The following is a 23,957-nucleotide window of genomic DNA, read 5'->3' on the forward strand; positions in this document are numbered from 1 at the left end:
CGATTGGATGCAGGGGTCCTCGGTAAAATATTTATTCCGTTTCATGCATTCCCGTCCCGTTCCATGGTTGCCCGCTCGGTCGAGGCTCCACTTCGCGCGACAGGGATTCGCGTCGCCAAAGCGGTCCCCCATTACGGACGCGCTCAACGTCGCGTAACCCTGGTCTTCTAAAGCTCCCCCATTTAGGACTTTGGCCTCCTATCCACCTCTGTCAACACTTCGCCTCTTCGCCTGTCTCCCAATTGCCATGATGCTTCTCTAGTTCTTTCCCCCCCACAAAGTCTGGGTCGTCAATTCTTTTGCAAAGCCTCCATAATCATGTCTAAATCTCTTAACAAGCGGAATAAGTTCGCCGAGCTGCGGGCTCTCCGGCAATCTGGCAAGAAGAAGTTCGACACTTACGAAGTCGAGCATGTGCAAGACTTGTACGAGGAAGTTGACGAGGCCGGATACAAGAAGATCGTTCGCGACCGTCTAAATGAGGATGACTTCGTCGTTGACGACAATGGCGAAGGCTATGCAGACGATGGTCGTGAGGAATGGGACCGTGTTCCCACCAGGTACGAGACTGAGAGCGAAGATGAGTTGATGGCGCAGGGTAAAGGTCGCCAGTGTAAGTCAATCAGTTGAAGTCTCTCTGCTCCAATTGATATCCGCTAACTCTCTAGCAGCTAAGAAAAGCCGAGACGAGGACCAAACGAAACGAGATGCCAATGACCGGAACATCTCCGAGTATTTCACCAGAGGTCCTGCCGCAGCCAAGCCCAAGGCGAAGGTATGCTGCCGCACCCCCCAACCGACATATGTCCGGACTCCTCAGCTAAGACTCTCTACAGGTAATCAAGACAGAAGAGGACGACGAGTTCATCGCCGGGCTCCTCGACGAGGTCGACGCAAACATCCCAACTCCGCTGCCGCGATCTTCCAAGAAGAGGGACAGATCCAATGAGCGACGGCGAAGAGTCCGTGTCCTTTCGCCTGCCCCTGAACCTAGGCAGCATGTGGCAAAGAAGGCGAAGGTGGTTGATGATAGGCTGCCACCTACCCCTCACGACGACGATATGTATACCGCCGACGATACATCCCTTCCTATCTTTGATGAGGAACCAATCACCTCAGCAGATGTACCGATGAGTGATCCAGCACCATCATCACCAACGGCCAAAGCCGCGGAGCGCAAATCACAGTCCAAGGCTGAACATGCAGAGGACGAGGAGGAGGACGATATGATGGAAGTCGCCCATGCTGGAGCTATCACTGCAGCGAGCGTGAACTTATCAGCCTCCCGGATCAAGAAGATCATCAAGCCGGATCCGTATCCTTCGCCGGCGAATTCCTCTCCTCCCAAGCCATCAGAAAACAGCGTCGACTCGTCATCTTGGAACGACATCAATCAGAAGCTCAACGTCGTCAGCGGCTCGCCCGCGACGCCAAGGACAGTCGGGAAGATTGACTACAAGGATGCGATCGAGGAAGATGGGAGCCTTAACATGTTCTGGACTGACTACATGGAAGTCAACGGAAGCCTTTGCCTATTCGGAAAGGTTCTGAACAAGAAGACCGAAAGCTACGTGAGCTGCTTCGTCAAGGTCGACAACATCCTTCGAAAACTATACTTCCTTCCCCGCGAGCACCGGCTCCAAGACGGCGAGGAGACGTCCGAGAAGGTTGAGATGATGGACGTCTACGGCGAAGTTGACACCATCATGACCAAGATGAAGGTGGATATGTACAAGATCAAGGCTTGCACCCGGAAGTACGCCTTTGAGCTCCCAGGTATCCCCAGGGAGGGCCAGTACCTCAAACTTCTCTACCCATACACCAGGCCGCAGATCGACTCGGCAATCACTGGAGAGACATTTTCCCACGTTTTCGGCACCACCACCAACCTGTTCGAGCAGTTTGTGCTCTGGAAGAACATTATGGGTCCTTGTTGGCTGAAGATCCAAGACGCAGACTTCGGCGCCGTCAAGAATGCCTCCCATTGCAAGCTGGAAGTCCTTGTTGAACACCCGAATATGGTCTCCCCATTGAGCGAAGGGGACAACCTCGACGCGCCTCCGCTGAGCCTGATGACCATTGCCATGCGAACGACCTTCAATGCCAAGGAGAACAAGCAAGAACTCCTCGCGCTCAGCGCCCGGATCTACGAGAATATCTCGTTGAGTGACACCACTCCGGCCGAGAAACTGCCCTGCCGCACATTCACGCTCATAAGGCCGAACGGCGCAGCCTTTCCCCTCGGGTTCGAGACACTGGCTAAAGAACGGAAGAGGGGCTTGGTCAAGGTAATGAAGCAAGAGACGGAGATTTTGAACTTCTTCTTAGCTCAAATGGACCTGGTTGACCCCGACGTCATAGTTGGCCACCAACTGGAAGGTGTCGACTACAGCATCTTGCTGAACCGCCTCCAGGAAAAGAAGACACACCAGTGGTCTCGGCTTGGGAGGTACAGACGTTCACAATGGCCAACATCGATGGGCAAACTGGGTGGCAACGTCTTCGCGGAGCGCCAGATAATTTCCGGCCGTCTCCTCTGCGATCTTGCCAACGATGCCGGCAAGTCGACAATGTACAAGTGTCAGTCCTGGAGCTTGACAGAGATGTGCAGCCTCTACCTTGGCGGGGACAACCGACGCCGCGACGTTGATAATGATGTTGCCCTGAAGACGTGGGCCACGACGCCGAAGGGGCTCATGGACTACATCACCCATATGGAGGCCGATACCTACTTCATCACCGCCCTTGCTCTCAGAGTCCAGATCCTGCCCCTGACAAAAGTCCTGACCAACTTGGCCGGCAACTCGTGGGCTAGGACCCTCACTGGCACGCGTGCTGAGCGAAACGAGTACATTCTGCTCCACGAATTCCATCGGAATAAGTACATCTGCCCAGACAAGCAGACTTTCAAAGGCAGGCAGCGGGCGGAGGCAGAGAATGAGGACGCAGCGAACGGTGACACCAAGAAGAAGGACAAGTACAAGGGCGGTCTCGTCTTCGAGCCCGAAAAGGGGCTGTACGACAAGTTCGTCCTTGTCATGGATTTCAACTCACTGTATCCGTCCATCATTCAGGAATTCAACATCTGCTTTACGACCGTTGAGAGGTCATCCTCGGTAAGTAACCCCCTCCGCAAGTAAAAGGACCAACTGGCTAAGACTCGGGTTAGTCGGAAGATGATGACGCAGTTCCAGCGGTTCCTGAGGAGCAAGGTCAAGGTATCCTGCCTAGGCTCATTGCTACTCTCGTTAGCCGGAGAAAGCAGGTCAAGAGTCTCATGAAGGACAAGAACGCCACCCCGGAGGAGCTCGCGACATGGGATATTAAGCAGCTGGCCTTGAAACTCACAGCCAACTCGATGTATGGCTGTCTGGGCTATACCAAGTCCCGGTTCTATGCCCGGCCCCTGGCCATGCTTACCACCTTCAAGGGCCGTGAGATTCTTCGGAGCACGAAAGAGCTCGCAGAGAGCAGGTCACTCCAGGTCATCTACGGAGACACGGACTCGGTCATGATCAATGCCAACGTGGATAACGTGGCCGATGCGTTCAAGGTCGGACACGAGTTCAAGAAGGCGGTCAACGAACGGTACAGGCTGCTAGAGATCGACATCGACAACATCTTCCGCCGCATTCTCCTCCAGGCCAAGAAGAAGTATGCTGCGATCAATATGGTCGAGGTTGACGGCAAGTTCGTCGAGAAGATGGAAGTCAAGGGTTTGGATATGAAGCGCCGCGAGTACTGTGGCCTCTCCAAGGAGATCTCGTCTCGAATCCTCAACGAGATTCTCTCAGGCGATGACACCGAGGTGTCTGTACAACGTATCCACGAATACCTGCGCGATATATCCGGCAAGATGCGCGAGCTGTCCATCCCCGTGCAAAAGTACATCATTTTCACACAGCTCGGCAAGGCGCCCAAGGAGTACCCCAACGCCGACAGCATGCCCCAGGTGCAGGTCGCCCTACGGGAGCTCGCACGCGGCAAGACTATGCGCAAGGGCGACGTTGTCTCGTACATCATCACCGGCGATAGCAAACAAACCTCGGAACCACCTGCGAAGCGCGCGTACACCCCCCAAGACGTCCTCAAGGCGGACTCCGGTCTCACCCCGGATATCGAGTGGTACATGGGGAAGCAGATCTTCCCGCCCGTCGAACGTCTCTGCGCCAACATAGTTGGCACGTCCACGGCCCAACTAGCCGAGAATCTCGGCCTCGACATCCGCCGCTATGCGTCAAACAATAGCAACAACCTCTCCGGTTCCGGCTCCAACGAGCTCGAGGTCCACCCCCTCGAGTCCCAGATCCCAGACGCGGTCCGTTTCCGCGACTGCGCGCGGCTGTCCCTCCGCTGCCGAGCCTGCAAGACGTCGGCGAGCTTCGAGGGCCTCCTCGCGTCGCCGGACCGCGTCACGCCCTCGGGCGTGACCTGTGCGTCCTGCGGCGCGGTGATGCCGACGCTCTCGGTCGTGGCGCAGGTCGAGGCGGCCATCCGCGCGCAGACGGCGCGCTACTACGAGGGCTGGCTGGTCTGCGACGACTCCAGCTGCGGGGTGCGCACGAGGCAGATGAGCGTCTACGGCACGCGGTGCCTGGGGCCCAAGGGCCTGGCCCGCGACTGCCTCGGGCGGATGAGGTACGAGGTCGGTGAGAGGGAGATCTACAACCAGCTGGTGTACTTTGCGAGCCTGTGGGATGTGGAAAAGGCGAAGGCTAAGGCAGGTGGCGCGTCTGGGAGCGGTGGCGAGGAGAGTGTCACCCCCGAGGCCAGGGAGAAGATCGTCGCGCTGGCGGAGCACAACCGCGTCAGGTTCGGCACCGTGAAGGCCGTAGCTGACAAGTATCTGGACAAGTGTGGCAGGCAGTGGGTTGCCATGGATACGCTCTTTGCCAAGCTGGGATTCGTCGCTCCGGCCGCTGCGTAATCATCTTGTTGGTGTGGTCATGGCTATGATGACTTGGCTTTAGTTTTGGGGTGCGCAACGCTCCTTGTCATGAGTTTATATTCTTGAGCATTCTCTGGTTTTCGTGCTGGCGTTTTAAGGGGAAAGGGGTATGTTTTGTTCGGTTTCTGAAATATACATAACTTGCGCTCGTTTAGGGGCGTGTATATTCCAAGACTGTTCAAGAATTGAGTTGATGTCTACTTTGTGCTAAGTCCTATTTATTCCGATGGTTCGTGAGATACGATGCTCTATACGGTCTTCATGTCTTATTGCTCCCGAACATGGTCACTTGCCTATGAGTACAGCTCACCCTGCTCACCTAGGGTGACACCCTTAAAGCGGCGGGGCTGGGTGGGCCCCGAGGAATCCGTGAGGATAAATCTCATGAGCCTGGTTTGTCTGGGAGGAAGGTGAAGAGCGGTAGAAGACTTGAGTAAGCTCTGGGCTGCCAATGTGCAATCCTTGAGAAAAGCGCTTGCTGCGTATGATGGTGCTAAGTTCGTGAAGAAATAGGTATCCAGAAGCGTAACATCTTCTGAGATTGAGCACTTCCATAATCACAGCATTACAACTGCCTAGGTATCTCGGACGGGAACAAGAGCGCCAGTCTCCTGCTTGATATCGTGTCTAGCTAATTCCAGCGTAACTGCTACTCATTTTGTAGCATTTGTGCTTGTATCCTTTTCAATAGGCAGTTCCATCCCTCTAGCAGCAGGGCTTGTACCTAGGCTATAGTCGTTGTGTGTCCAGCCCAGAAGAAGAAACCGAAATGTCCTGCTTGGAGTCTAGCCTGGCCAAGCCGCATGATGGATGTCAAGAAGTACAAGTTGTGCCCTTGTTGTCATCCCATCTAGCCGTGAAATGACCTTGTTTCGAACAATGTCAGCGAAAGCGATGGCATGACAGCGAAAGCGATGGCAACGGCGATGGTGACGGCAACGGCAATGGCAACTGCAATATTGATAGACACAAACGGCAGGAGCGACAGACACAAACGGCAGCAGCGATACACACCAACGGCAGTAGCGACAGACAGCAATGACAATAGCGACAGACAGCAAGGGCAATAACAACGGGATGAAACAAAGCCATCACTGAGTCAACGCCGAACATGATTTCCCTCAACCACCGCATGCATTTCTGGTTTGACAATGTGTCTCAAACCACTGAGACAGAGAACGAAGTCACAGTCCAATTGCATTGGCTCAAAGATCCTTGTTTCAAGCCCAAGGATACGCTATTCGTACGAGCTGAGGGCAGCAACGCCGACATTCTGGCTCGGGCAGGTCTTGAGGACAACAGACATTGGGGCCAAAGACTTGAGCACCACAGGAGTGGTAGACTGATTAAGACTGGCCAGACTTTCGTCATCCAAGCAAAGGGCAAGCTGCGTCTGCCAAGCCTCAAGCTCCTGCAGCTCTCGTGAGACCTTCTTCGCATCGCCGCCATCTCTGAAGCGTCACCTGGCGTGGTTGAGGGAAATGATGTTCAGCAGTGACTCGGTGACTCGGTAATGGCTTCGTTTCCACACCTATTCGGGCAGGGGCATTCGACTATTCGGGCAAGGGCAGTTAGGTACTCGGGCAGGGGCAATCAGCTACTTAGGCAGGGGCATTTGGCTATTCGGGCAAGGTGTCTTGATATCCTCCCCCACCCCCTGCTCGTCGCGTCTGTCGTCCCACTGCTGGGTATTCTCCAAGTCCCAGTAAGTATTCTGGCCATCCCCTTGCTCACTATCTTGGGGGTTTGCACTGACTCATGGGCCTTTATCTGATAATTAATCCCGGGACAGGTTGCTGGAACCCGGGGGGGATTGGTGGTGGCTGTGGCTGGGCGGGGAGAAGGCAATGTGAGGCACATAATTAGACCACGAGAACTTCTCTCACTCCAAACTCTCCCGTTTTCTCTTTCTTGCTATGATACAAAACGAAATGAGGGTCTCTAATATGGAGTTTTATCTTCCGACCGACTGACCCTCAAACACACATCATCGCGAGCAACCTGGCCATATCTACCTGGTCCCTTCGTTACCGGTCGACCTCACCTAAATCACAAGAGGTTAGCAATCCGGACGACGAATCATGCTCGAAATTTCACTAGAAACGGGTCTTTTTTTCTTTTTCCTTTCTTTTTAACTTACCGAACACCAAGTCCATCGTGCCGATAACGGCAACGGCATCGGCCAGAAGATGTCCCTTGGAGACGTGGTCGAAGCCAGCCAAGTGGGCAAAGCCCGGCGCCCGGATGTGGACACGATACGGCCTCTCGCTCCCGTCGCTGACCACATAGACGCCCATCTCACCCTTTGGCGCCTCGATAGCCGAGTAGGTGTCGCCGGGGGGGACGGCGTAGCCCTTGGTGTATAGGAGGAAGTGGTGGATCAGGGCCTCCATGTTCTCCTTCATGGCGGTACGCGGAGGGGGCGAGATCTTGTAGTCCTCGACTCGCACAGGGCCGGCGGGCATCTTATTCAGGCACTGGTGGATGATGCGGAGCGACTGGCGGAATTCCTCCATCCGGCAGAGATACCTGTCGTAGCAGTCGCCGTTCACGCCGACCGGCACGTCGAACTCGACCTGGTCGTACGCGTCGTAGGGGGCGCTCTTCCGAATATCCCACGGGACACCCGAGCCGCGGAGCATGACGCCAGTAAAGGACAGGTTCAGCGCGTCCGCGGCCGAGATGACGCCGATGCCCTTGAGACGGTTGATCCAGATCCGGTTGTCCGTCAGCATTTCTTCAGTCTCATCGATACGGTCGCCAAACTGCGTGGCCCATTGGTAGATATCATCGAGAAGGCCGATCGGGATGTCTTGGTGAACACCGCCGGGCCTGACGTACGCGGCGTGGAGGCGTGCACCCGAGACTCGCTCATAGAATTCCTAATAGGCGTTTTGTTAGCTCACATGTACTTTTAGAAGACCTTTCCAGGATGAGCAAGGTAAGGAGAGATAGGGATCGCCTAGGTTGAAAATTGATCCCCCCCGTCCCTTAACCCCTCCCCCCAAAAAAAACTTACCATCAGCTTCTCTCGTTCCTCGAAACCCCACAGGAAAGGCGTCAGAGCACCGACGTCCATGGCGTGCGAGAGCACACTCATGAGGTGGTTCAGGACTCTCGTGATCTCTCCAAACAGCGTCCTGATCCACTTCGCCCGCTCAGGGATCTCGATGTTGAGCAGCTTCTCGACGGCGAGACTGAAGCACTGCTCGTTGGTCATCATGGAGACGTAGTCGAGGCGGTCAAAGTACGGCAGCGCCTGCAGGTACGTCTTGTACTCGCACAGCTTCTCGGTGCCGCGGTGCAGCAAGCCGACGTGCGGGTCCGCCCGCACAATCTCCTCGCCCGTCAGCTCCAGGATCAGCCGCAGCACGCCGTGCGCCGCCGGGTGCTGCGGCCCAAAGTTGACCGTGTAGTGCCGCACCTTGCGCTGCGCGACCGAGTCGTCCCCCGCCGGCGGCTCCTTCGCCGCCTCCTCTGCGCCTCCCGTCCCGCCACCCCTGCCGCCGAACGGGTCCACCCCCAGGCCGAAGGTCTCGTCCGTCGGTATGAGGCGCGTGCCCTCCTGGGCCGAGAGGGGTGGTGGTGCTGGTGCGGCGTGTCGCCGGAGGGCGGCCGCGGAGAAGGCTCGGATGGGGGACGCCGGCGGGAGGGTGGGTTGTCGCGGGCTGAGGCGTCTGGCGCCGCGGCTGGCGAGGCGACAGATGGTCGCCATTGTGTCTGGAATGGTCAAAGAGTGGAGAGAGGTCGGACGCGGGAAGAGGGAAGGGATCTGGGGGGATAACCCTTTAATCTTCGTTTTGGTTGTCTCTCTACACCACTCCTCGTGCGTCAATGGAGCTTGCTACGGTGCTGGGGAGCTTTGCAGTGGAAGTTGATGTCGATGAATATGGGTGTAGCAGAGGTTCACAATTAGCCTCGGTAATACGTATATCCGTAGATACTTATTTGCCCCACTCCCACCAACCCACGAGTTGGGTTGTCTCAATTGCAAATTGACTAAGAAATGGGCTGCTGGCAGTCATCGACAAAAGTACATAAAATGCCATTGTTCTTGACCTACATAGATATACTACACCCCCTACGATAGAGTTGAATGGTTGTAGATACAGTGGATTCCTTACAAACCTATCGACAATTGTGATCTCCAGATGATCATTCCAAGGAACCCTGTTCCAGTAGTAGTTGTACTCTGTCATAATCTCGCCTGAAGTTGGCTTGTTCCACGGAAAACGTGCTCTATCAATGGTATGTCCATGTGCGATTGAAACGATTTCATTCATCTAGTCGTCGCTTCCTCTCTATCATGTATTTCCAGTGTTTTTGTACGATTGATACTGCCCTTTCGTCAACCTGGAGGCCGTGTGTACTCCCTCCATTCCAACCTACCTCTAAAAACGGTGACGATCTCCTCGGGGTAAGCCAATCAATCTTCTTTCTATATCGCTGGCGATGCTGGAAAAACAGACCGTGAAATGCAGCTGTATCGCCATAGCCTGCCTGGTGCTGTTCTTGGTTGGCGATTGTTCTTTCTTTCTTCTTTTTCTTCTACCGATATGTGCTCGATCGGCCATCTATCAGATGCGGCCGTCGAAAATGTGCCAGTGTGTCTCAGCTCAGAACTCCCATGTGGCATCGTCTCCAACCGAGTGGATGGCCCAGTTGAACTTGTCACGCAGGGTCTTGGAGAAGAGCTTCTCGATGGGGACGTTGAATTTGTTCGAGAAGACCACAGTGAGGCGAGGATCAATGTAGTTCTGTCACGGTTAGTCTCAAGGCATCGAAACATGTTAGTCATTGCTTGCCACTTACAATCTTGGAGGTTCCAAGAGCAACCTCTTTGTTACCCTCACGGTCAGCCGATTGGAGCTCCAGGGTACGGATGCGGTCCTCGAGCTTCTGGACTGCTGCCTCGAATTTCTCAACGGTCGGACCCTTGCCTTCGGCTTCAACTTTCCGCGTCTTGTGCTCTTTCTTGAGCTTGGCCTCGAGTTGGGTGGCAACCTTCAGGCGCTCCTTGAGCTCCTTTTCAGGAAGCTCGGCCTCGCCATCAGCGACCCGCTTCTCGTTGTCCTTCTGGAACTTCTTGGTGATCTTGGTGCGTTCAGTCTCGACGAGGAACTTGTGATGCTCCAAGATCCAGGCCTCGTCAATGTCTTGGTCGAGATTGAAGTACTCGGCTCCCTTCTTCTTCTTCTGTTTGGGATCGACATCCAACATCATCATCTTGGTCCGCCAGCTCTGGTATCGCAGTCCCTTAATGCGATCCCCAAGCTTCTCCATCTGAGTCTCGTGGGCTGCACCGACGGTCCGCTTATGGTTACATAGAATGGCGACCTCCCGGTTGCAGTCGTTATAGAGCTTGATCTTCTCTGCCACCGTGGTAGCCTTGTCCAAGGGCAGTTCTTGGAGGAGCTTGGACATGGTGTACGAGGCATTGTAGGTACGGAAGACCTTGGCAGTCAGTCCAGCCATATAGCTGGATAGATGCTTGTTCAATTGGGACGTCTATTGCTGTCAGCTTGCGTGTTTCCTCACCACGGCGCACCGTTTTTTCAGAAGAGAGACTTACGTTCAATCTGTCAAAGATGTCATCACCGTCCACCTTGGGCGGCTTCTTGAACATTCTCAGATTCCTGAATACCTGCCGGTCCACAGCGACCTCGTTGTAGAAGCGGATGCTGTCCTTGCCCAAGAAGTCGAAGACGACCGTGTTCGGCTCTCGCAGAGTGATATGCTCGAACTTGAGAGAGCAGCAGCCCACCGTCTCGGCTTCGTTTTCGGTATCCTTCTCGTTGCCGGCTCTCAGGGCGAACTTGTCGATCAAATACATGGCTGTCGCTCTCTGGCGGTCTGCCATGACATCGCTCTTGAGCTCCCTAGAGTAATCAGTGCGGATGCGGTCGATATGCTTCTTGAGATCGCGCGCTTTTTCGAACTTCTTGTGGTCGGCCTGCCCTTTGATTGCGCTATTTGCAGAAAGCATGACGTATTTGTAGTTCCCATTGATGTTCTCTTGCCACATGGCCAACCACGTCGCCCTGTTGTCGTGCTGCACGGCCTTCCACTTGTGACCTGCGGGAGGATCTGGGACCTTGGCACCCTTCCCGATGTTGATGGTGACCTGTTCCGGCATGACTCGCTTCTTGACCTTGCCGGTCTTGGGATGCTCTCCGCGACCACGGAACAGTCCTGGAGGCTCGACACGGAAGTTACCGACTTTCTCCTTCCTGCCATCCCACTTGCAGAAGATATACGGTGCCTCGAGCGCGTCCTTCTCAGCCTTCTCGGCTTTCTTCTCGGAACTCGGGCGATTCTTCTTGGCGTCACTCTTGGCCTTGTAGTACTCATATATGGCCTTGAAATCGAGTTTGGAGAAGTCCTTGATGTCGACTTTATTGCCTTTGTTGTCCTTGGCGCCGCCCGTTTTCTGGAGGACGTCCTTGAAGTCGGTGAAGAAGTTCTTCTGGAAAACCGGATTCTCGACATGCAGAGCAGAGTTGAGCATGGAGCCGAAGAAAGTCGCTACCTCCTCAGCGTTGACGTGGAGATCCACCGGCTTGCCGTCATAATGAAGCCTGACGTGCTTCGGGAGTGGCTCATAGGCAGGGGCAAAGATCACACCGTTGTGTTCGAGCGTCGTCCACTTGATGCTATCATCCTCCTTCTTCGGCCCCTCCCACCATCGATGCTCCTCGTCCTCTTCTCCCTCTTCACCATCCTCGGGTTCTTCACTTTTAACCTGCTTCTTAGGCTTAGGTGTAGAAGCAGCAGCCTTCTTCACGGGCGCAGTAGCCGTCTTGGCACCAGCCTTAGCCTTCCCAACGGGCGTGATCTTCTTCGCCTTTTTCGCAATGGGTTCATCCGAGTCCGATTCGGCTTTCTTCACACCGTTGCGCTTCGTCGCCGGAGTAGCCGACACGCCGTTCGACTGTCGCTTTTTGGGCTTCGCGAGTGGCTCATCCTCGGACTCCTCTTTCAAAGCGCGCTTCGCGGCCGCCTTCTTCGCATTTGACTCGGCTCGGATGGCCTTAGCTTCCTTCGCAGCTGCCTTCTCGACGCTGGCCTTCTTCTGCGCCAGCTTTGCTCCCAGAGGTTGGTCATCGTCGGACGAGTCAATCAAGGACGTCTCCTTGGCGGAGGGAGGAAGCTTCTTCTTCCTCTTCGCCATGGGTTCGTCATCGCTATCCGACTCCTCCTTGTGCTTCGACTTTTGGCGCTTAGCCTGTTGCTAGGTTAGTTGTGGTGCGACACGCACGACCTCGCGGAGCAAGTGCCACGCGGCAACGCGCGAAATTCACGTACCAATGGGGCGCCCCCGTCACTTTCAGATTCATCTTTATAGTTGACGGATTTGCCCATTGAAGAACGCGCCTTCCTCTTGGACGTGCCGTTTGGAGCGTCGTCGGTGTCCATTGGATCGCTGTCGACTGGGCCGTTTCGAATTGAGAGTCCTGGAGGAGCGGCGCGTCCCTTGAACGTGGACGAGGCTGTTGAAAAAAAAAATTAGTTACCTCGCATTGAACAATAGCCCTGAATATGTAAGCCCCAAAGAGAGACAGGGATAGCCGATGACAGAGAAAGTGACACGTCAATCAGGCTCTGTGTGCAATCCCCGCAAGAGGAAACTAGACCCGGGGAAAGGATCGTCTTCTTCTTTTTACACACTTACCGTGGCCGTTCGTTCTTGCCAAAGGCATATCGTCGTCAGAGCTGTCCATCGACATGGTGAGAGTAGGGTGGGTGGCGGGAAAAAGAAAAAAGGTTGTTGAAGGACTGGGTTAAGGTTGAGAAGGAGCGTCGGCTGGCGGCAAATGTGGTGTTTGCGCAAGGTTCCACAAGGAAAGCGGCCGGATTGCTTGGTGGGAGGGTGAGTTATGAGTATGCCGGCCGCCCTCTATCGTCAAATTGAAGATAAAGAGAGCGTGGATGGGGAAGGGACAGGGAAAAAGGCAGATTCGTAGGAAGAAGCTGGGCGGACCCGAAGTTATTGACTTTGGACTTAGCCTGCCCCACAGCAGGGGTCGATCGAGTAAGGTAAGCCTTACACGCTGGACACGTGACCGGCGGAAGGAAGTTGTCGGCAAAGCCGAAAAGAATAGGACCGGGAGAGACACCAGCTCAAACCTCTCATTTCAATTGAGTTCTAAGATCACCAATTGATCACCACGGTTCAATTGGCCTCGAAATAATTGTGGTCAGCAGATTGAGGGCCTTCTCCACCTGCCGCAATCTTTTTACGATGCTGTCAAGAGCTGCAAGGCCAGCTCTGCGAGCCGGGGCTTCGCTGCAGACCCGGTACGTTTACGCCTTCTCCATTCGGCCGCGGGTTCTCGTTGGCGCGGTTCAACGACGAGAAGATGGCCTGGGAAGCGAGGAATATGAGGGGACCTGCGAAATATGATCGGAAGGGGTGGAGATTTATGTTGTGCTAACCTGGATTCGATGAACAGGGCCGTCGTCCCCAATGCCGCCAACTTCGCAACGCTCCGTGAAATCGAGGGCCGGCTGAAGTCGATTCGCAACATCGAGAAGATCACCAAAACGATGAAGATTGTTGCGTCGACGAAGCTCAACCGGGCACAGCGATCGATGCAGGACTCGCGCGTGTACGGCCAGACGTCCAACGCCGTCTTTGACTCGGCCGAGACCAAAGCCCTCGAGGGCGAGGACAAGAAGAAGCTCGTGATTGTCTGCAGCTCCGACAAGGGTCTCTGCGGCGGCATTCACTCGGGTTTGAGCCGCTTCATCCGCCGCAAGACGTTGGAGGAGCCCAGATTCGACCTGGTCCTCCTCGGCGAGAAGTCCAAGGCCCAGCTCCAGCGTACCAACGCCCAGGACATCGTCCTTAACTTCGCCGGCATCGGGAAGGACCTCCCCAAGTTCACTGATGCCCAGGCCATTGCCGACCAGATCGTCTTGTTGCCCAATGAATACTCGAGCATCGAGATCGTCTACAACAAGTTCCTCAATGTCCAGAGCTACGAACCCACCGTTGTTGAGGCATTTTCCGAGGAGGCCATTGCCGCTTCTGGTATGTCTTCCTGGGATGCCCTGTTCTTCGAATCAACTCTTCTAACCTCTCCGCCTAGCCAACTTCTCCGCCTTCGAGGTGGATGAGGAGCTCCTTGCCAACCTCCGGGAATATGCCCTCGCCAACTCCCTCTACTGGGCCCTGTGCGAGGGTCACGCCTGCGAGATCTCCGCGCGCCGCAATGCCATGGAAGTAAGTAACGAACCGTCAATCGTCTGCACCATAATCATTGATGACTGACTTTGCACCCCGTTTCAGAACGCCTCGAAGAACGCCGGCGAGATGATCAACAAGAACCAGATCCTGTTCAACCGAACACGCCAAGCCGTCATCACGGGCGAACTGGTTGAAATTATCACCGGAGCCACGGCATCGGAGGACATGTAAATCTACCTACCTGGCGAGGACGCGGAAGTGCCGGAGGGGAGGGAAATGGAGGGGACTCTTCGAAAGAGACTTCCCTTTGTATCAAAGTAGCAAAGACCTCCTTGTGTAACCAGTCTCTCTCTCGAATAGACTCTTTGAGAAGGGCTATCTATCTTCTACTAAATCGGCTTTGCAAGTCAAGCCTCGTGCGATGACATAGAAGTATTGGAGCGTGTCGTAAACCCGGATATCCAACCGTTCTCAAAAGTAGGTTGAGATAACTCCATATAGGTAAGACGCTTCTTATTAAGCCAGCAATGCCTATTCTCTCTATACGCGCTATGTATGATATACAGCGATGTCCGGGACCGAACAGCACCTGCACATCCACTGAGGACATCGGGCTAGGATAGATGAACCCCCTGTGTGGACGGCACCCACCCGGCCCGGAGACATGCAGCTAATCCCCCTTGACTCGATGCCCGGCGGCGCGGTCCCTTTATGCATGCAGCCTCCCTCGCCGAGACAAAATAAAAAAAAGTCCCACACCTTACTAGTAACAAAGGCCAATGGATCCCTATTCCCAGACGCCGCCGTCCTGTGCATTGTAGGGAAACGTATGCGAACAGAGAGTACCTATAGCAAGAGAGGAAGACGATGAAGCAAAGAAAAGAAAACAGGCCGAACACAGAAACGTCATGACCGGGGCCCCAGCAGAAGAGAGTAGGCAGGCAGGGACCTACCTCACCGGTCGCTGTCCTCGCTCTCAGCATAGCTCTCGACCTTCAACTTGCTCCTCCTCGCCCGCCTATCCGCCGCCGCCGCCGCCAGCGCCCCCTCCTCCTCCGGGCCGGGGACGCTGGGGTTCTCCCTCTCGTACCGCGCCCTTAGCCCTAGCGCCTTGCCGTCCCACACGGCCGCCCTCTCGGCAAAGCCCGCCACGGCCGCGGCGTGCGCTCGCTTGTGCTCCTCGGCCAGCGCCTCGAACGGCCGCCGCTCCTCCGCGGGGCAGTCCCGCCACATCTTGGCCGACATGACCCTCACCTCGTTGGCGCTCGGCCTGCCCTTGCCCGGCCGCCGGCCCTCCTCGCACTTCTTGCGCGCGGCTTCGTGGTGCGCCTTGCTGTAGAACAGGTACGCGTTCATCGCCGGCTTGGCCGGCTTGAGCGGCCGGGGCCCGATCTCGGCCACGACGTGGTCCCAGATAGCGTTCTCGTAAGCCTCGAGGCGAGCTTTGGTCGGGTCCTTGGTCTCGGGCGCTTTGCGCTTGCGGGACTCGGCCGATGATCCCTTGGGCAGGATGAGGGGTGTCGGGACCTCGAGGGGCCCCAGCATGGCGTCGAGCACCTCCGACGCGGCCCGGAGACCCGAGAGGTAGGCGCCGTGGACGGTGGCCGGGTGGGTGCCGGTCGTATGCTCGCCCGCGAAGAAGAGGTTGCCGATCGGCCGGGCCATGACGTCGTAGTCATCGGCTTTCATGTCCGGGCCTGCAGAGGAGTAGCTGCCGCGTGCGAACTTGTCCGACGCCCATCTCGTGACCACAGTCTCTATCGGGTCTGGGACCGAAGGACCATAGACGCTGCGGAGGATCTCGGTGGCTTCGGCGACTAAGTCGTCATTGCAGGTCTTCTCCGTGTCAAACCCGGCATCCCCTGCCATCAGGGCGAGGAGGACGGGCAGTCCGCTGGTATTGGAGACGTTGAACCATTGGAAGAATCGCCCTCGCTGTGGAGAGTAATCCGTCTGGTCCAAGCTGTGGCGATTTGGAGGGTTCCTGAGAACACCGAAGATGTCTCGGTCCTCGTTCCAAAATGCATTCTTGTAGACAAGAATAACTTTATTGAGGACGCCGAAGCCGAGACGGTCGACGGCATCCATTTTCCAAGGAGGGAGAGGCGGGTCGAATAATTCAACGCTCGCGTGCTTCAGCACACCCAGGGGGATCGTATTAACGACGTAGTCGGCCTCGATTGTGAACTGATCCTCGCACTCCACAAGCACCCGGCCCGTCCCCTCCGGGCTGTATCGAATTCGCTCGACTGGGGACCGTTGCCGGACGTTAAGAGGAGTAGGGCAATGCATAAGCCCTCTGGGTACGGTTTGGTACCCGCCAACCACCATGGTGTGCTTTCCCTCCCATTCATTACCGGCGTCAATATCCCAGCCCTGGAGACTCAGTTGATGATAATTGATAGCGTTGCTGTACTCCAAGTTGGCAATGTGCCAGTTGATCAGTCTGTAATCTTGAGCATTGAGGTCCACAATGTCCTTGTACTGGGAAATGACATCGTCCGTAACTGATCCAAGGTTTGAGCCCGGTTCCCTGGTTGCAGACTCGAGGTCGATATCTTCACCGGCAACGCCACTCTTGAGCGGCCAACCCATCAGCCTGGCCTTATAGGATGCCTTCAGGGTACCGGGGGTGCCCGGCTCGACGAGAACCCGGCCAGTCACTCGATCTGAAGAGACCGGGACTAGGTTCACCTGCGGAGCGATGTTGAGTTCCGAGACTGGTGGGCCATGCGGCTGTGCGGCCGTCGTCTCCTCAACATGGGCGATGGTCTTGTGAACTTCCGCAGAACTGTCGCGGCCCTCGTCCATTAGATCCCGGTTACCCTCGATGAGCTTTGACGGCGGCTGCTTGAACTTGTACTCGCTCACCCGATCCAGGCAGTCATTGAAGAGTTTCTCCACCAACTGATCTCGGACCGGGTCAACGGGTTTGCCGTTGGAATCGTATATTGTGGTATCGGACCGGAGAGAATGATAAGGAAGGCTAAGCTGCCCCCGAACAAGGATGTTCAGGGGATTTCCGCGGTCGAAACCGGTAATGATCATGCCGCCCATCTCAGCAGTGGATCGGCTTCCTTTAAAGGAGGAAGCAGGCTCCGGTTTAGACTTGAAGGGTCGAGAATAGACTCTTCCCCCAATCCTATTCCTACCCTCTACTACAACAACCTCGGGTAGTTCTTGGTCCAGCTCGCGAAACTTGTCAGAATATTGCACGAATAGACCCTCAAGCTGCCGCGCACAGCCCAGGCCAGACATTCCTGCGCCGATTACGACGACCCTCTTCCGCTTCCCTCTGACAGGCAAAGCTGTGTTTTGGGTTTCTTGAGAGGGCTTGATCTCGACGCAGCCGAAATTGATGTATCCCCTCCGCACAAGCCAGTCAAAGCATACACTGGCGACATCAAACCACCTTGTGTCCTTGGCACAGCCAACGGCTTCCTCTCTGGTCACCGCAATCTGTGGATTCCTTACAAACAGCCGGAGGATGCCATTTCGTATGTTGAGGTAGGTCGTTACCTGGGCATGGCTGATGTGGTTTCGGAGCATCAGGTATTCCTCTTGATGCAGAGCATAGGGGTTGAGCCGTGACGACTCAGCAGCAGCGATGCACTGCATCGCATACTCGTGTGGCTGCAAGTCAGAAGGGACAGAGATTTTAGGGCGAACATCGTACTTCCGTCTCGGGCCCTCGCTAGGTCTACAGATAGGTATTGGTGGTGGGCCTGACTGGGCTGAAGCCTCTTTCGAGCTGTCCGTGTCAACGGGGGTGGTAGCCTTGCTGAACAGAGTAGACGGCGGAGACGATAGCTCGGATTGGTCTGACATGGCCGACATGGGCGATCCAAATGATATCCTGACATCCTCGGTTATCCCATCAAGTTGTGGCAGGACCGGGGTAGGATTTGGCATCGGGGTGCTGTATAACGTGGTCAGAGACAGAAGAAGTTGGTCGAGGTAACGAGGGAATGGCATCGTCTTCTTCAAGGGTTGTGTTAAATATATAAGAGTGCATAATGGAACTACTATTTCAAGACCGACGTACGACATACCTGACACTTTCTTGTGCCGGCGTTGACGACCCCGGCGTTCCTTCATCGACGATTTCCATGCCGTCGGTTCGGACTATTATCTCGGGCACGATGTCCTCGAAACAGATTTTTGGATCCTTCCCAGACTCCCGAGATGCCAGTTCGACGTCGGATATGGTCGTGGAAGAGGATAGGGGTTTGCCTAGACTGGAGTATGACGAGGTGAATGAGAAATCTGAGTCCAGGCACTTCAACGGCCGTTTCCCACACTCGGTTTCCTGTGCCAATCGGATCCGTGTATTAGCTTCCATGATTCCGAAGCTCTAGCTACGACTTTTCAGTCGTTATGATGGAACATATAGCGATAATGAGGTCGTCGCCGAGGCCCAGCATGGCCACGTTGCCCGTGCGTGTTATCAACTATGATCAGTCCCGTGTGTCTGGCTTTTGTCACTTTAAAACCAGCGAGGTCGGGACAACTGTTTCTCTCGATCAGCAAATGGTTTCCTATCATCTCTCACGGGGCATGGACCGATATAAGAGACGGATTTTAGAGAGTCTGGATTTGTACCTCGGTGTGGCATAACAGAGTTCACCAAGCAAGTGATTTCTGTCCCAATCGACTTATAAACGGCCCAATGATGGCTAGGGATACTAGAATACCGCCATTGAATCGAGGATCGGATTGATGAATGCCAATGTGGCGCATTTAAACGACATAAGATGTTTCTCTCCCTCGACTACTCCCATTCAGACTGTAGGAACACTTCCTACACAGGTTTGCATGGATCTAGCATTGAGCTGAGGATCACGTGAGACCCCCTCACCAACCGTCTCGAGTCATGTCATCTTCGACCTAATGGGTTGCTGAATTGGAGAGTAGGACTCAGTTCTATGCCCTCTTTCTCTTCATGAAATATCAATTGCTGTCATTAAAACCGCATGGCAGGAAACATCTTGGACGAGATATTGACTTGGTATATCCTACGCCCAGCCGGAGCCCCGAGTCTTACACGGGCAACAAAGAGTTTCGGGACAGTACTGAACAAGGCACACAGGCCGAGTGACTTATATTCGAGGTTTTGCCTTGGTTTATCAACATGACAATGCATTGCAACAACGCCAGAGTCCCTAGCCAAGGCCCTTAAGGTTGAGTATTGCCCCTTCCGAACGACTCCGCCTCTATTACCGCATCCATCATCTTGTTCCCACTGACAATCGAGGTCGTGCAGATGACGATATTTCTTCGACCTGTGCCACAGTATTGTCAGCAACCAATGTTTCGACCTGATTTTTAGAGGTCTCTCCTACGTACCTTCTTCCTTCTTGGCGATGAACCGAAGCGCCGCGATCTCGGTGAATGTGATCCCGCCGACAAATACGACGAATACCGTCTTCTTTTCGCCCCCGCCCGACAGGAGCGCCCGGGCCTTGACAGCCTTGTCCTCGCCCTTCTGGAACTCGTCGAACGTATGGCCCCTGGCGTGTTTCACGGCGTCGTCGAAGCCTCGCCAGCCTTGAGCCCCTCCGGCTGTCGCACTGGATGCGCTTGTCACACCGTTTCCTCTTGTCATCGAGAGGAGGTACTGTTTCTGCAATATGCACTGTACGAGGCGGACCGAGAGGGGGGCATACCCGCTGTAGACGTAAGCGATGTCGTTCGGATCGTGTTCTTTGACTTCGTCGACGATTAATCTGAGCTGCTTTCGGAGGTAGGTGTAATTGGTCTTCGTCCCTATCGCGCCAGCCGAGCCCGCCATTGGGATCATGGATGCCAGTGGTGACGACCTGGAGAGGAACATTTGCAGCTTTTCCAAGCCATGTAGGGTTAGGAGGTGCTGATATCCGTAACCCTCCAGAATCAACCGGCGGAAAAGGTCGAATTCCTTTGCCTTGATGCCGCCTGATATGCATGAGTAAATACATAGAAGCCGAAGCACCTGAGGCAAGGGTGTATTTCGAGCTATGAGCTCCTCGATCGCGTCGAATTGAGACGATGGATCCGCGCCGGCAACGAGATTTTGTTGCACCTCGAGGAGCCTGATGAATTCTTCTGATTGGGTCTGTTTCTTAATTTCTTCAGCCAACGCGATATGGATGTTCAGGCTTTGTTTCTCCGTTTGCAGCCCTGGCAGCTTATTCACAAAATCCCTCAGTTCGGCTGTTGTGTGCGTGTTATGCCTGCTGTCGAAGTCCGTCTTTAAACGGCGAGCAACCTTGCCAAGGAGGCTCCCGACAATGGCGAAGTTGGTGTCTCGGAGCTGTTCAAACAACCTGTCTGACGAATCAAGCTGTATTTTGCGCTTCCTTGCCTGCGTAGTTGCCGCCGACGTCGCCGACGCTCCTGGTGCAGCTGCTGGAGGCTGAGGTGCTACTTGGACCGGCGCGCCAACAACGGTCGAGTCGACATCGGTCTGATTGTGCTGAATGCCGAATACCTCATCGATCAGACCCTCATACGTCAACTGTGTAAGTAACGGCGTGACAAAGTCAACTTCGCGATCGATGATGATGAGGCTCTCGGTTGTCGTGCTCGGCGTCAGCCCAATCTTATCTGTCTCGTTTGCATCTTCGCCAGCCAGCAGCTCCTGTCGCATGCGAGACAGCAATTCCTCGACTCTTTTTGCGTTGTCGCCTTTGCCAATGATTCGGGGAAAGAGGCCGTGCTTCTGCTGGATTCCCATTAAAGCACGGGCGAGAAGGAATGTGGGCGTTGGGTCTTTAGACAGGTAGAGATCCCGAAATGAGTCGTCCAGTTCCAGTGACAGAACATCCTTTTCCAAAGGGAAGAAATACAGTGGCAGCTCGGCGATGTTGGCGTCGCCGAGAACACCAGATTCCTCAAGTAACTTGTCCGACAACAACGTGCGACGGGGTACCCAGAAGATGTGGAATTCGTGACCGGTTTGGCTTTCGCGTTGCAGCTTTTTCATCTGGTCTGAGGTTCTGTCAGCACGTTATGATGGCATCTACTGCATGTCTTGCGACATAAAGTGCGCTCTAGGATTCCGTGTTGGCTCGGCGAGGTCCACTAGGTTGCCATACGGCTCATTGACTGACAACGAAGAGTGAAAAGTAACAGTCGACGCTGCCTACCTTTCGAGCCTAGGAGGAGGAGGGGAGGGAAAGACTCGAATTGACTGGCGGGATACACAGGTCCGCAGGAGGGAGTTTGAGCTGACCTGCGATAGCCCGAGCATGCTGGGCACACTCGCCCCGGGCGATGAAGACGACATTTCGCTGGCTAGTATCGGCGTTCTTGTTCTCAAGGAAGAAGAAGTTATCGACTCCATAATCCCTCAGCGTAGAGGCTTTGACTATTAAGCCGACAGGGCCGGCGAGGCTCTTCTCAATTACGAGATTCTTCTTTCCACGGACCTGGTGGCATGTCAAATGACTGCTACTTGCAAGGTGACAGCTGGGGACTCGGAATTGGGAGTCCTTACTTACTCCTTCGAGGAGATAGAGCAAGTCCTTACGAGCCTTGTCTCTTATCTGTTCGGTATCGAATCCCACATGAGGAGCCATGGTAATGGCCGGAGCTCTCCATGAGGGATCTCGGTGTCGGGAAATGATGGACTGTGGAGGCCCAGCAGGTGGAGCTTTGCTTTCGAGTTGGGGTCGGTGTCGCGTCACCAAATTCGTGGGCAGCCTGCCCCACCTTCCCTACCACAGGGGGGGCCATGTTTAATTAAGGGACGGAACCTGTACATACTGTAGGTTTAACCACGCCAAATGCGGCTCAACGCGCAGGTCCTCAAACCGGGCATTTTCTCACGGTCTGTCCGTCATAGCAGCTGTATTTGTATCGACGATGGCTTCGAGATGGATGTTGGGGAAATATATCCTCCAACCTGCAAGTCTGATAGATTTCTATTATGTTAGCTCCAAAACCTGGCCATTGAAAACTGGCTACATAACCAGAGTAGCTAAAGGGCGGTCGAGGTTCAAATAGTGATCAGAATATGGACCACAAAGAAGCCTCGACTCCATCCATCATTAAATCACTTGGAACCATGTCGCAGCTCCTGTTGATGCAGAACAACCTCATTCCCCAGCCATATAACTAACGCCCGGATCCCATATCCTGCAAGCCCCTACAAACAGAGGGAAAATGATGCCATAGACTCCCTGACTATACGCTATTATCGTGATAGTAGAAGTCGATATCCCTGGGTCTCAATCGATTGCCTCGCACAAACTCCTCATCGCCCGGGGGCCGCTCATTCTTGGAGTTGCCCGTCAACATGCTCTGGATGCTCATGCATACACTCTCGACATTCTGCACGGGGCTCCAACCTTTTTGACCAAGGAGATCGAGGCAGATGATGCCGTTGGAGTATATATGAGGGTGGATAGGGATGGGGCGGTCGGGAAGCTGGACAAAGACCACTTCTGGGGGTTCTAGGCAAGTTAGTCATGTGTCTGTCTGCGATGGTCCCACGACATGTTCAAAGCAAATAGAGGTTCGTACCGATGGGGTAGGAGGAACTGAATTTGAACTTGAGTCGGAAGACCCGATCCTGGTACAGCGGATTCTTGTCAAGCACTCGGATGTCCAGCAGCCACTCGTCGAAGTCGCTTGCCGAAACGAGGTCTATGCCAGGGGGGAGGCCGCCATGGATCTATTACGCATCCAACAAAGTCAGCAAGCTAGTCGTGCATAACAGCCACAGAGCTCTCATTTTCTGCATGGAGCAATCCAACCCTCACCTTCTGGAGTTCCTTGCCAAGACGCTTTGTCGCAAAGCCCAACGCCATTTTTAGAGAGAATCGATAGGGACCGGCTACCTAGGTAGGAAGATAACGGTAGGTGGGTAGGTAGGTAGGTAGGAAGGAAGGTAGGTAAGCACTGTCGATAGGTATCGGTCTCTGCAAGCTCGGCTCTGGCGGGGTTGGCCTGTGGTGGGGGAGAAAGTATGGAAACCAGGCAATCACTGGAAATCCATAGAGTCAGATACTACCACAAGTTTGCAGGTCCTCTCCAGTCTCAGGAGGAGACTGAGGGGGGATTAGTAGTTTAGATGTGAATACAAGATGATGAGGTTTGTGAAGGGACGAAGTTCCCAGCAATCTGGGCAGTAGATCAGGAAAAGCACCTGTGTCATAACCTTAATGGATGTAAACAGGATGTATTGCGAAGTAGTAGCGTAAGGCGGCTCAAAGACCACTAATCGGAGAGAGCGGGGGGACAGCTGGTGTGAGTCGCAACCACCCACCCTGGTCACATTCAAGTACCTGCCAGTAACCTACCAATACCTACCTGACGTAGTACCTAACTAAAGGAAGTGCCAGGCTGCAGAGTGAGGCCTTCCACCATTGCCTGCCCAGCCCCAGCTCCCTTTAAACCAGCTCGTCCCTGATCAACCTAACACAGTGCAGACTACACTAGTTCGGCCGCTCTGATGACCTTGACTTGTCAAGATCAGCCACAGCCCCCGGCGAAAGACCTCCATTACTGTTGAATAACCTAGATGAGATGGATGCACAAGAAGAACAGCTCTATCCTAGCTAATGGCGGGAACAGCCTATTGTGTAGGTAGATGCAGGATTCATTTCATAGCTAAATACATTCCACATATGTATCCACCTAAGTACCTACCTGGCAAGTGGTGGAAGAAAAAACGCTCGCAAAAGTTACCTAGCTCACTAACTTCTCTAGGTCATTCCTTAATAATACTCGGGGGGAAGCCACAAGAGATTGTTAGTGGATACTTTTAACCTATTAGTAAACAGGGTAACTCGTGCGAGGGTTTTTGTTTCCACCACTTGCCTGGATAGGTAAAGT

General features: G+C 54.5%; 6 protein-coding genes across 6 annotated transcripts; 2 read left to right on the forward strand and 4 right to left on the reverse strand.

Moving 5' to 3' along the window:
* The first annotated feature begins 118 nt into the window (after positions 1-118).
* QBC33DRAFT_602520 (putative dna polymerase) lies at positions 119-5,104 on the forward strand. Its single transcript, XM_060432155.1, has 4 exons — positions 119-613; positions 672-775; positions 837-3,116; positions 3,170-5,104. Exons 1-4 carry the CDS (start codon positions 319-321, stop codon positions 4,925-4,927), a joined length of 4,437 nt encoding a protein of 1,478 aa, XP_060286038.1. The 5' UTR covers positions 119-318; the 3' UTR covers positions 4,928-5,104.
* A 1,787-nt stretch (positions 5,105-6,891) lies between these two features.
* QBC33DRAFT_299246 (putative nadh-ubiquinone oxidoreductase) lies at positions 6,892-8,834 on the reverse strand. Its single transcript, XM_060423396.1, has 3 exons — positions 7,968-8,834; positions 7,089-7,830; positions 6,892-6,992 (listed from the first exon to the last, which is right to left on the reverse strand). Exons 1-3 carry the CDS (start codon positions 8,661-8,663, stop codon positions 6,976-6,978), a joined length of 1,455 nt encoding a protein of 484 aa, XP_060286039.1. The 5' UTR covers positions 8,664-8,834; the 3' UTR covers positions 6,892-6,975.
* Positions 8,835-9,423: 589 nt separating this feature from the next.
* Positions 9,424-12,776, reverse strand: QBC33DRAFT_299322 (uncharacterized protein). The gene is made up of 5 exons (XM_060423397.1): positions 12,621-12,776; positions 12,254-12,438; positions 10,521-12,173; positions 9,761-10,456; positions 9,424-9,705 (listed from the first exon to the last, which is right to left on the reverse strand). The coding sequence occupies exons 1-5, from the start codon at positions 12,673-12,675 to the stop codon at positions 9,565-9,567; spliced, it is 2,730 nt and encodes a 909-aa protein (XP_060286040.1). The 5' UTR covers positions 12,676-12,776; the 3' UTR covers positions 9,424-9,564.
* A 295-nt stretch (positions 12,777-13,071) lies between these two features.
* On the forward strand, positions 13,072-14,559 carry QBC33DRAFT_529255 (ATP synthase subunit gamma, mitochondrial). The gene is made up of 4 exons (XM_060427133.1): positions 13,072-13,246; positions 13,402-13,982; positions 14,041-14,174; positions 14,241-14,559. The coding sequence occupies exons 1-4, from the start codon at positions 13,191-13,193 to the stop codon at positions 14,367-14,369; spliced, it is 900 nt and encodes a 299-aa protein (XP_060286041.1). The 5' UTR covers positions 13,072-13,190; the 3' UTR covers positions 14,370-14,559.
* Positions 14,560-15,092: 533 nt separating this feature from the next.
* QBC33DRAFT_556252 (Sec1-like protein) lies at positions 15,093-21,697 on the reverse strand (the record flags this gene model as incomplete). Its single annotated transcript, XM_060429707.1, has 6 exons — positions 15,093-18,057; positions 18,191-18,447; positions 19,359-19,420; positions 19,485-21,107; positions 21,352-21,547; positions 21,620-21,697. The coding sequence occupies 6 exons, from the start codon at positions 21,695-21,697 to the stop codon at positions 15,093-15,095; spliced, it is 5,181 nt and encodes a 1,726-aa protein (XP_060286042.1).
* A 110-nt stretch (positions 21,698-21,807) lies between these two features.
* On the reverse strand, positions 21,808-23,324 carry QBC33DRAFT_529265 (ubiquitin-conjugating enzyme/RWD-like protein). Its single transcript, XM_060427134.1, has 3 exons — positions 22,883-23,324; positions 22,644-22,794; positions 21,808-22,573 (listed from the first exon to the last, which is right to left on the reverse strand). The coding sequence occupies exons 1-3, from the start codon at positions 22,928-22,930 to the stop codon at positions 22,305-22,307; spliced, it is 468 nt and encodes a 155-aa protein (XP_060286043.1). The 5' UTR covers positions 22,931-23,324; the 3' UTR covers positions 21,808-22,304.
* Between the last annotated feature and the right edge of the window lie 633 nt (positions 23,325-23,957).

This window comes from Phialemonium atrogriseum (assembly GCF_030411735.1).
Source record: "Phialemonium atrogriseum strain 8032-3 unplaced genomic scaffold QBC33scaffold_5, whole genome shotgun sequence".
Lineage (NCBI taxonomy): Eukaryota > Fungi > Ascomycota > Sordariomycetes > Cephalothecales > Cephalothecaceae > Phialemonium > Phialemonium atrogriseum.

Bases quoted from the DNA above. Each gene is read 5' to 3' on its own strand.
- QBC33DRAFT_602520 (XM_060432155.1), top strand. From the start codon at position 319: ATGTCTAAATCTCTTAACAAGCGGAATAAGTTCGCCGAGCTGCGGGCT. The intron at 776-836 runs GTATGCTGCCGC...GACTCTCTACAG, and splicing joins CAGCCAAGCCCAAGGCGAAG to GTAATCAAGACAGAAGAGGA. The intron at 3,117-3,169 runs GTAAGTAACCCC...GACTCGGGTTAG, and splicing joins CCGTTGAGAGGTCATCCTCG to TCGGAAGATGATGACGCAGT.
- QBC33DRAFT_299246 (XM_060423396.1), bottom strand. From the start codon at position 8,663: ATGGCGACCATCTGTCGCCTCGCCAGCCGCGGCGCCAGACGCCTCAGC. The intron at 7,831-7,967 runs GTAAGTTTTTTT...AACGCCTATTAG, and splicing joins AGGAACGAGAGAAGCTGATG to GAATTCTATGAGCGAGTCTC.
- QBC33DRAFT_299322 (XM_060423397.1), bottom strand. From the start codon at position 12,675: ATGTCGATGGACAGCTCTGACGACGATATGCCTTTGGCAAGAACGAAC. The intron at 12,439-12,620 runs GTAAGTGTGTAA...TTTTTTCAACAG, and splicing joins GGCAAGAACGAACGGCCACG to CCTCGTCCACGTTCAAGGGA. The intron at 9,706-9,760 runs GTAAGTGGCAAG...TAACCGTGACAG, and splicing joins CTCTTGGAACCTCCAAGATT to AACTACATTGATCCTCGCCT.
- QBC33DRAFT_529255 (XM_060427133.1), top strand. From the start codon at position 13,191: ATGCTGTCAAGAGCTGCAAGGCCAGCTCTGCGAGCCGGGGCTTCGCTG. The intron at 13,983-14,040 runs GTATGTCTTCCT...CTCTCCGCCTAG, and splicing joins GGAGGCCATTGCCGCTTCTG to CCAACTTCTCCGCCTTCGAG. The intron at 14,175-14,240 runs GTAAGTAACGAA...ACCCCGTTTCAG, and splicing joins CGCGCCGCAATGCCATGGAA to AACGCCTCGAAGAACGCCGG.
- QBC33DRAFT_529265 (XM_060427134.1), bottom strand. From the start codon at position 22,930: ATGGCGTTGGGCTTTGCGACAAAGCGTCTTGGCAAGGAACTCCAGAAG. The intron at 22,795-22,882 runs GTGAGGGTTGGA...GATGCGTAATAG, and splicing joins TTGGCAAGGAACTCCAGAAG to ATCCATGGCGGCCTCCCCCC. The intron at 22,574-22,643 runs GTACGAACCTCT...TAACTTGCCTAG, and splicing joins CAGTTCCTCCTACCCCATCG to AACCCCCAGAAGTGGTCTTT.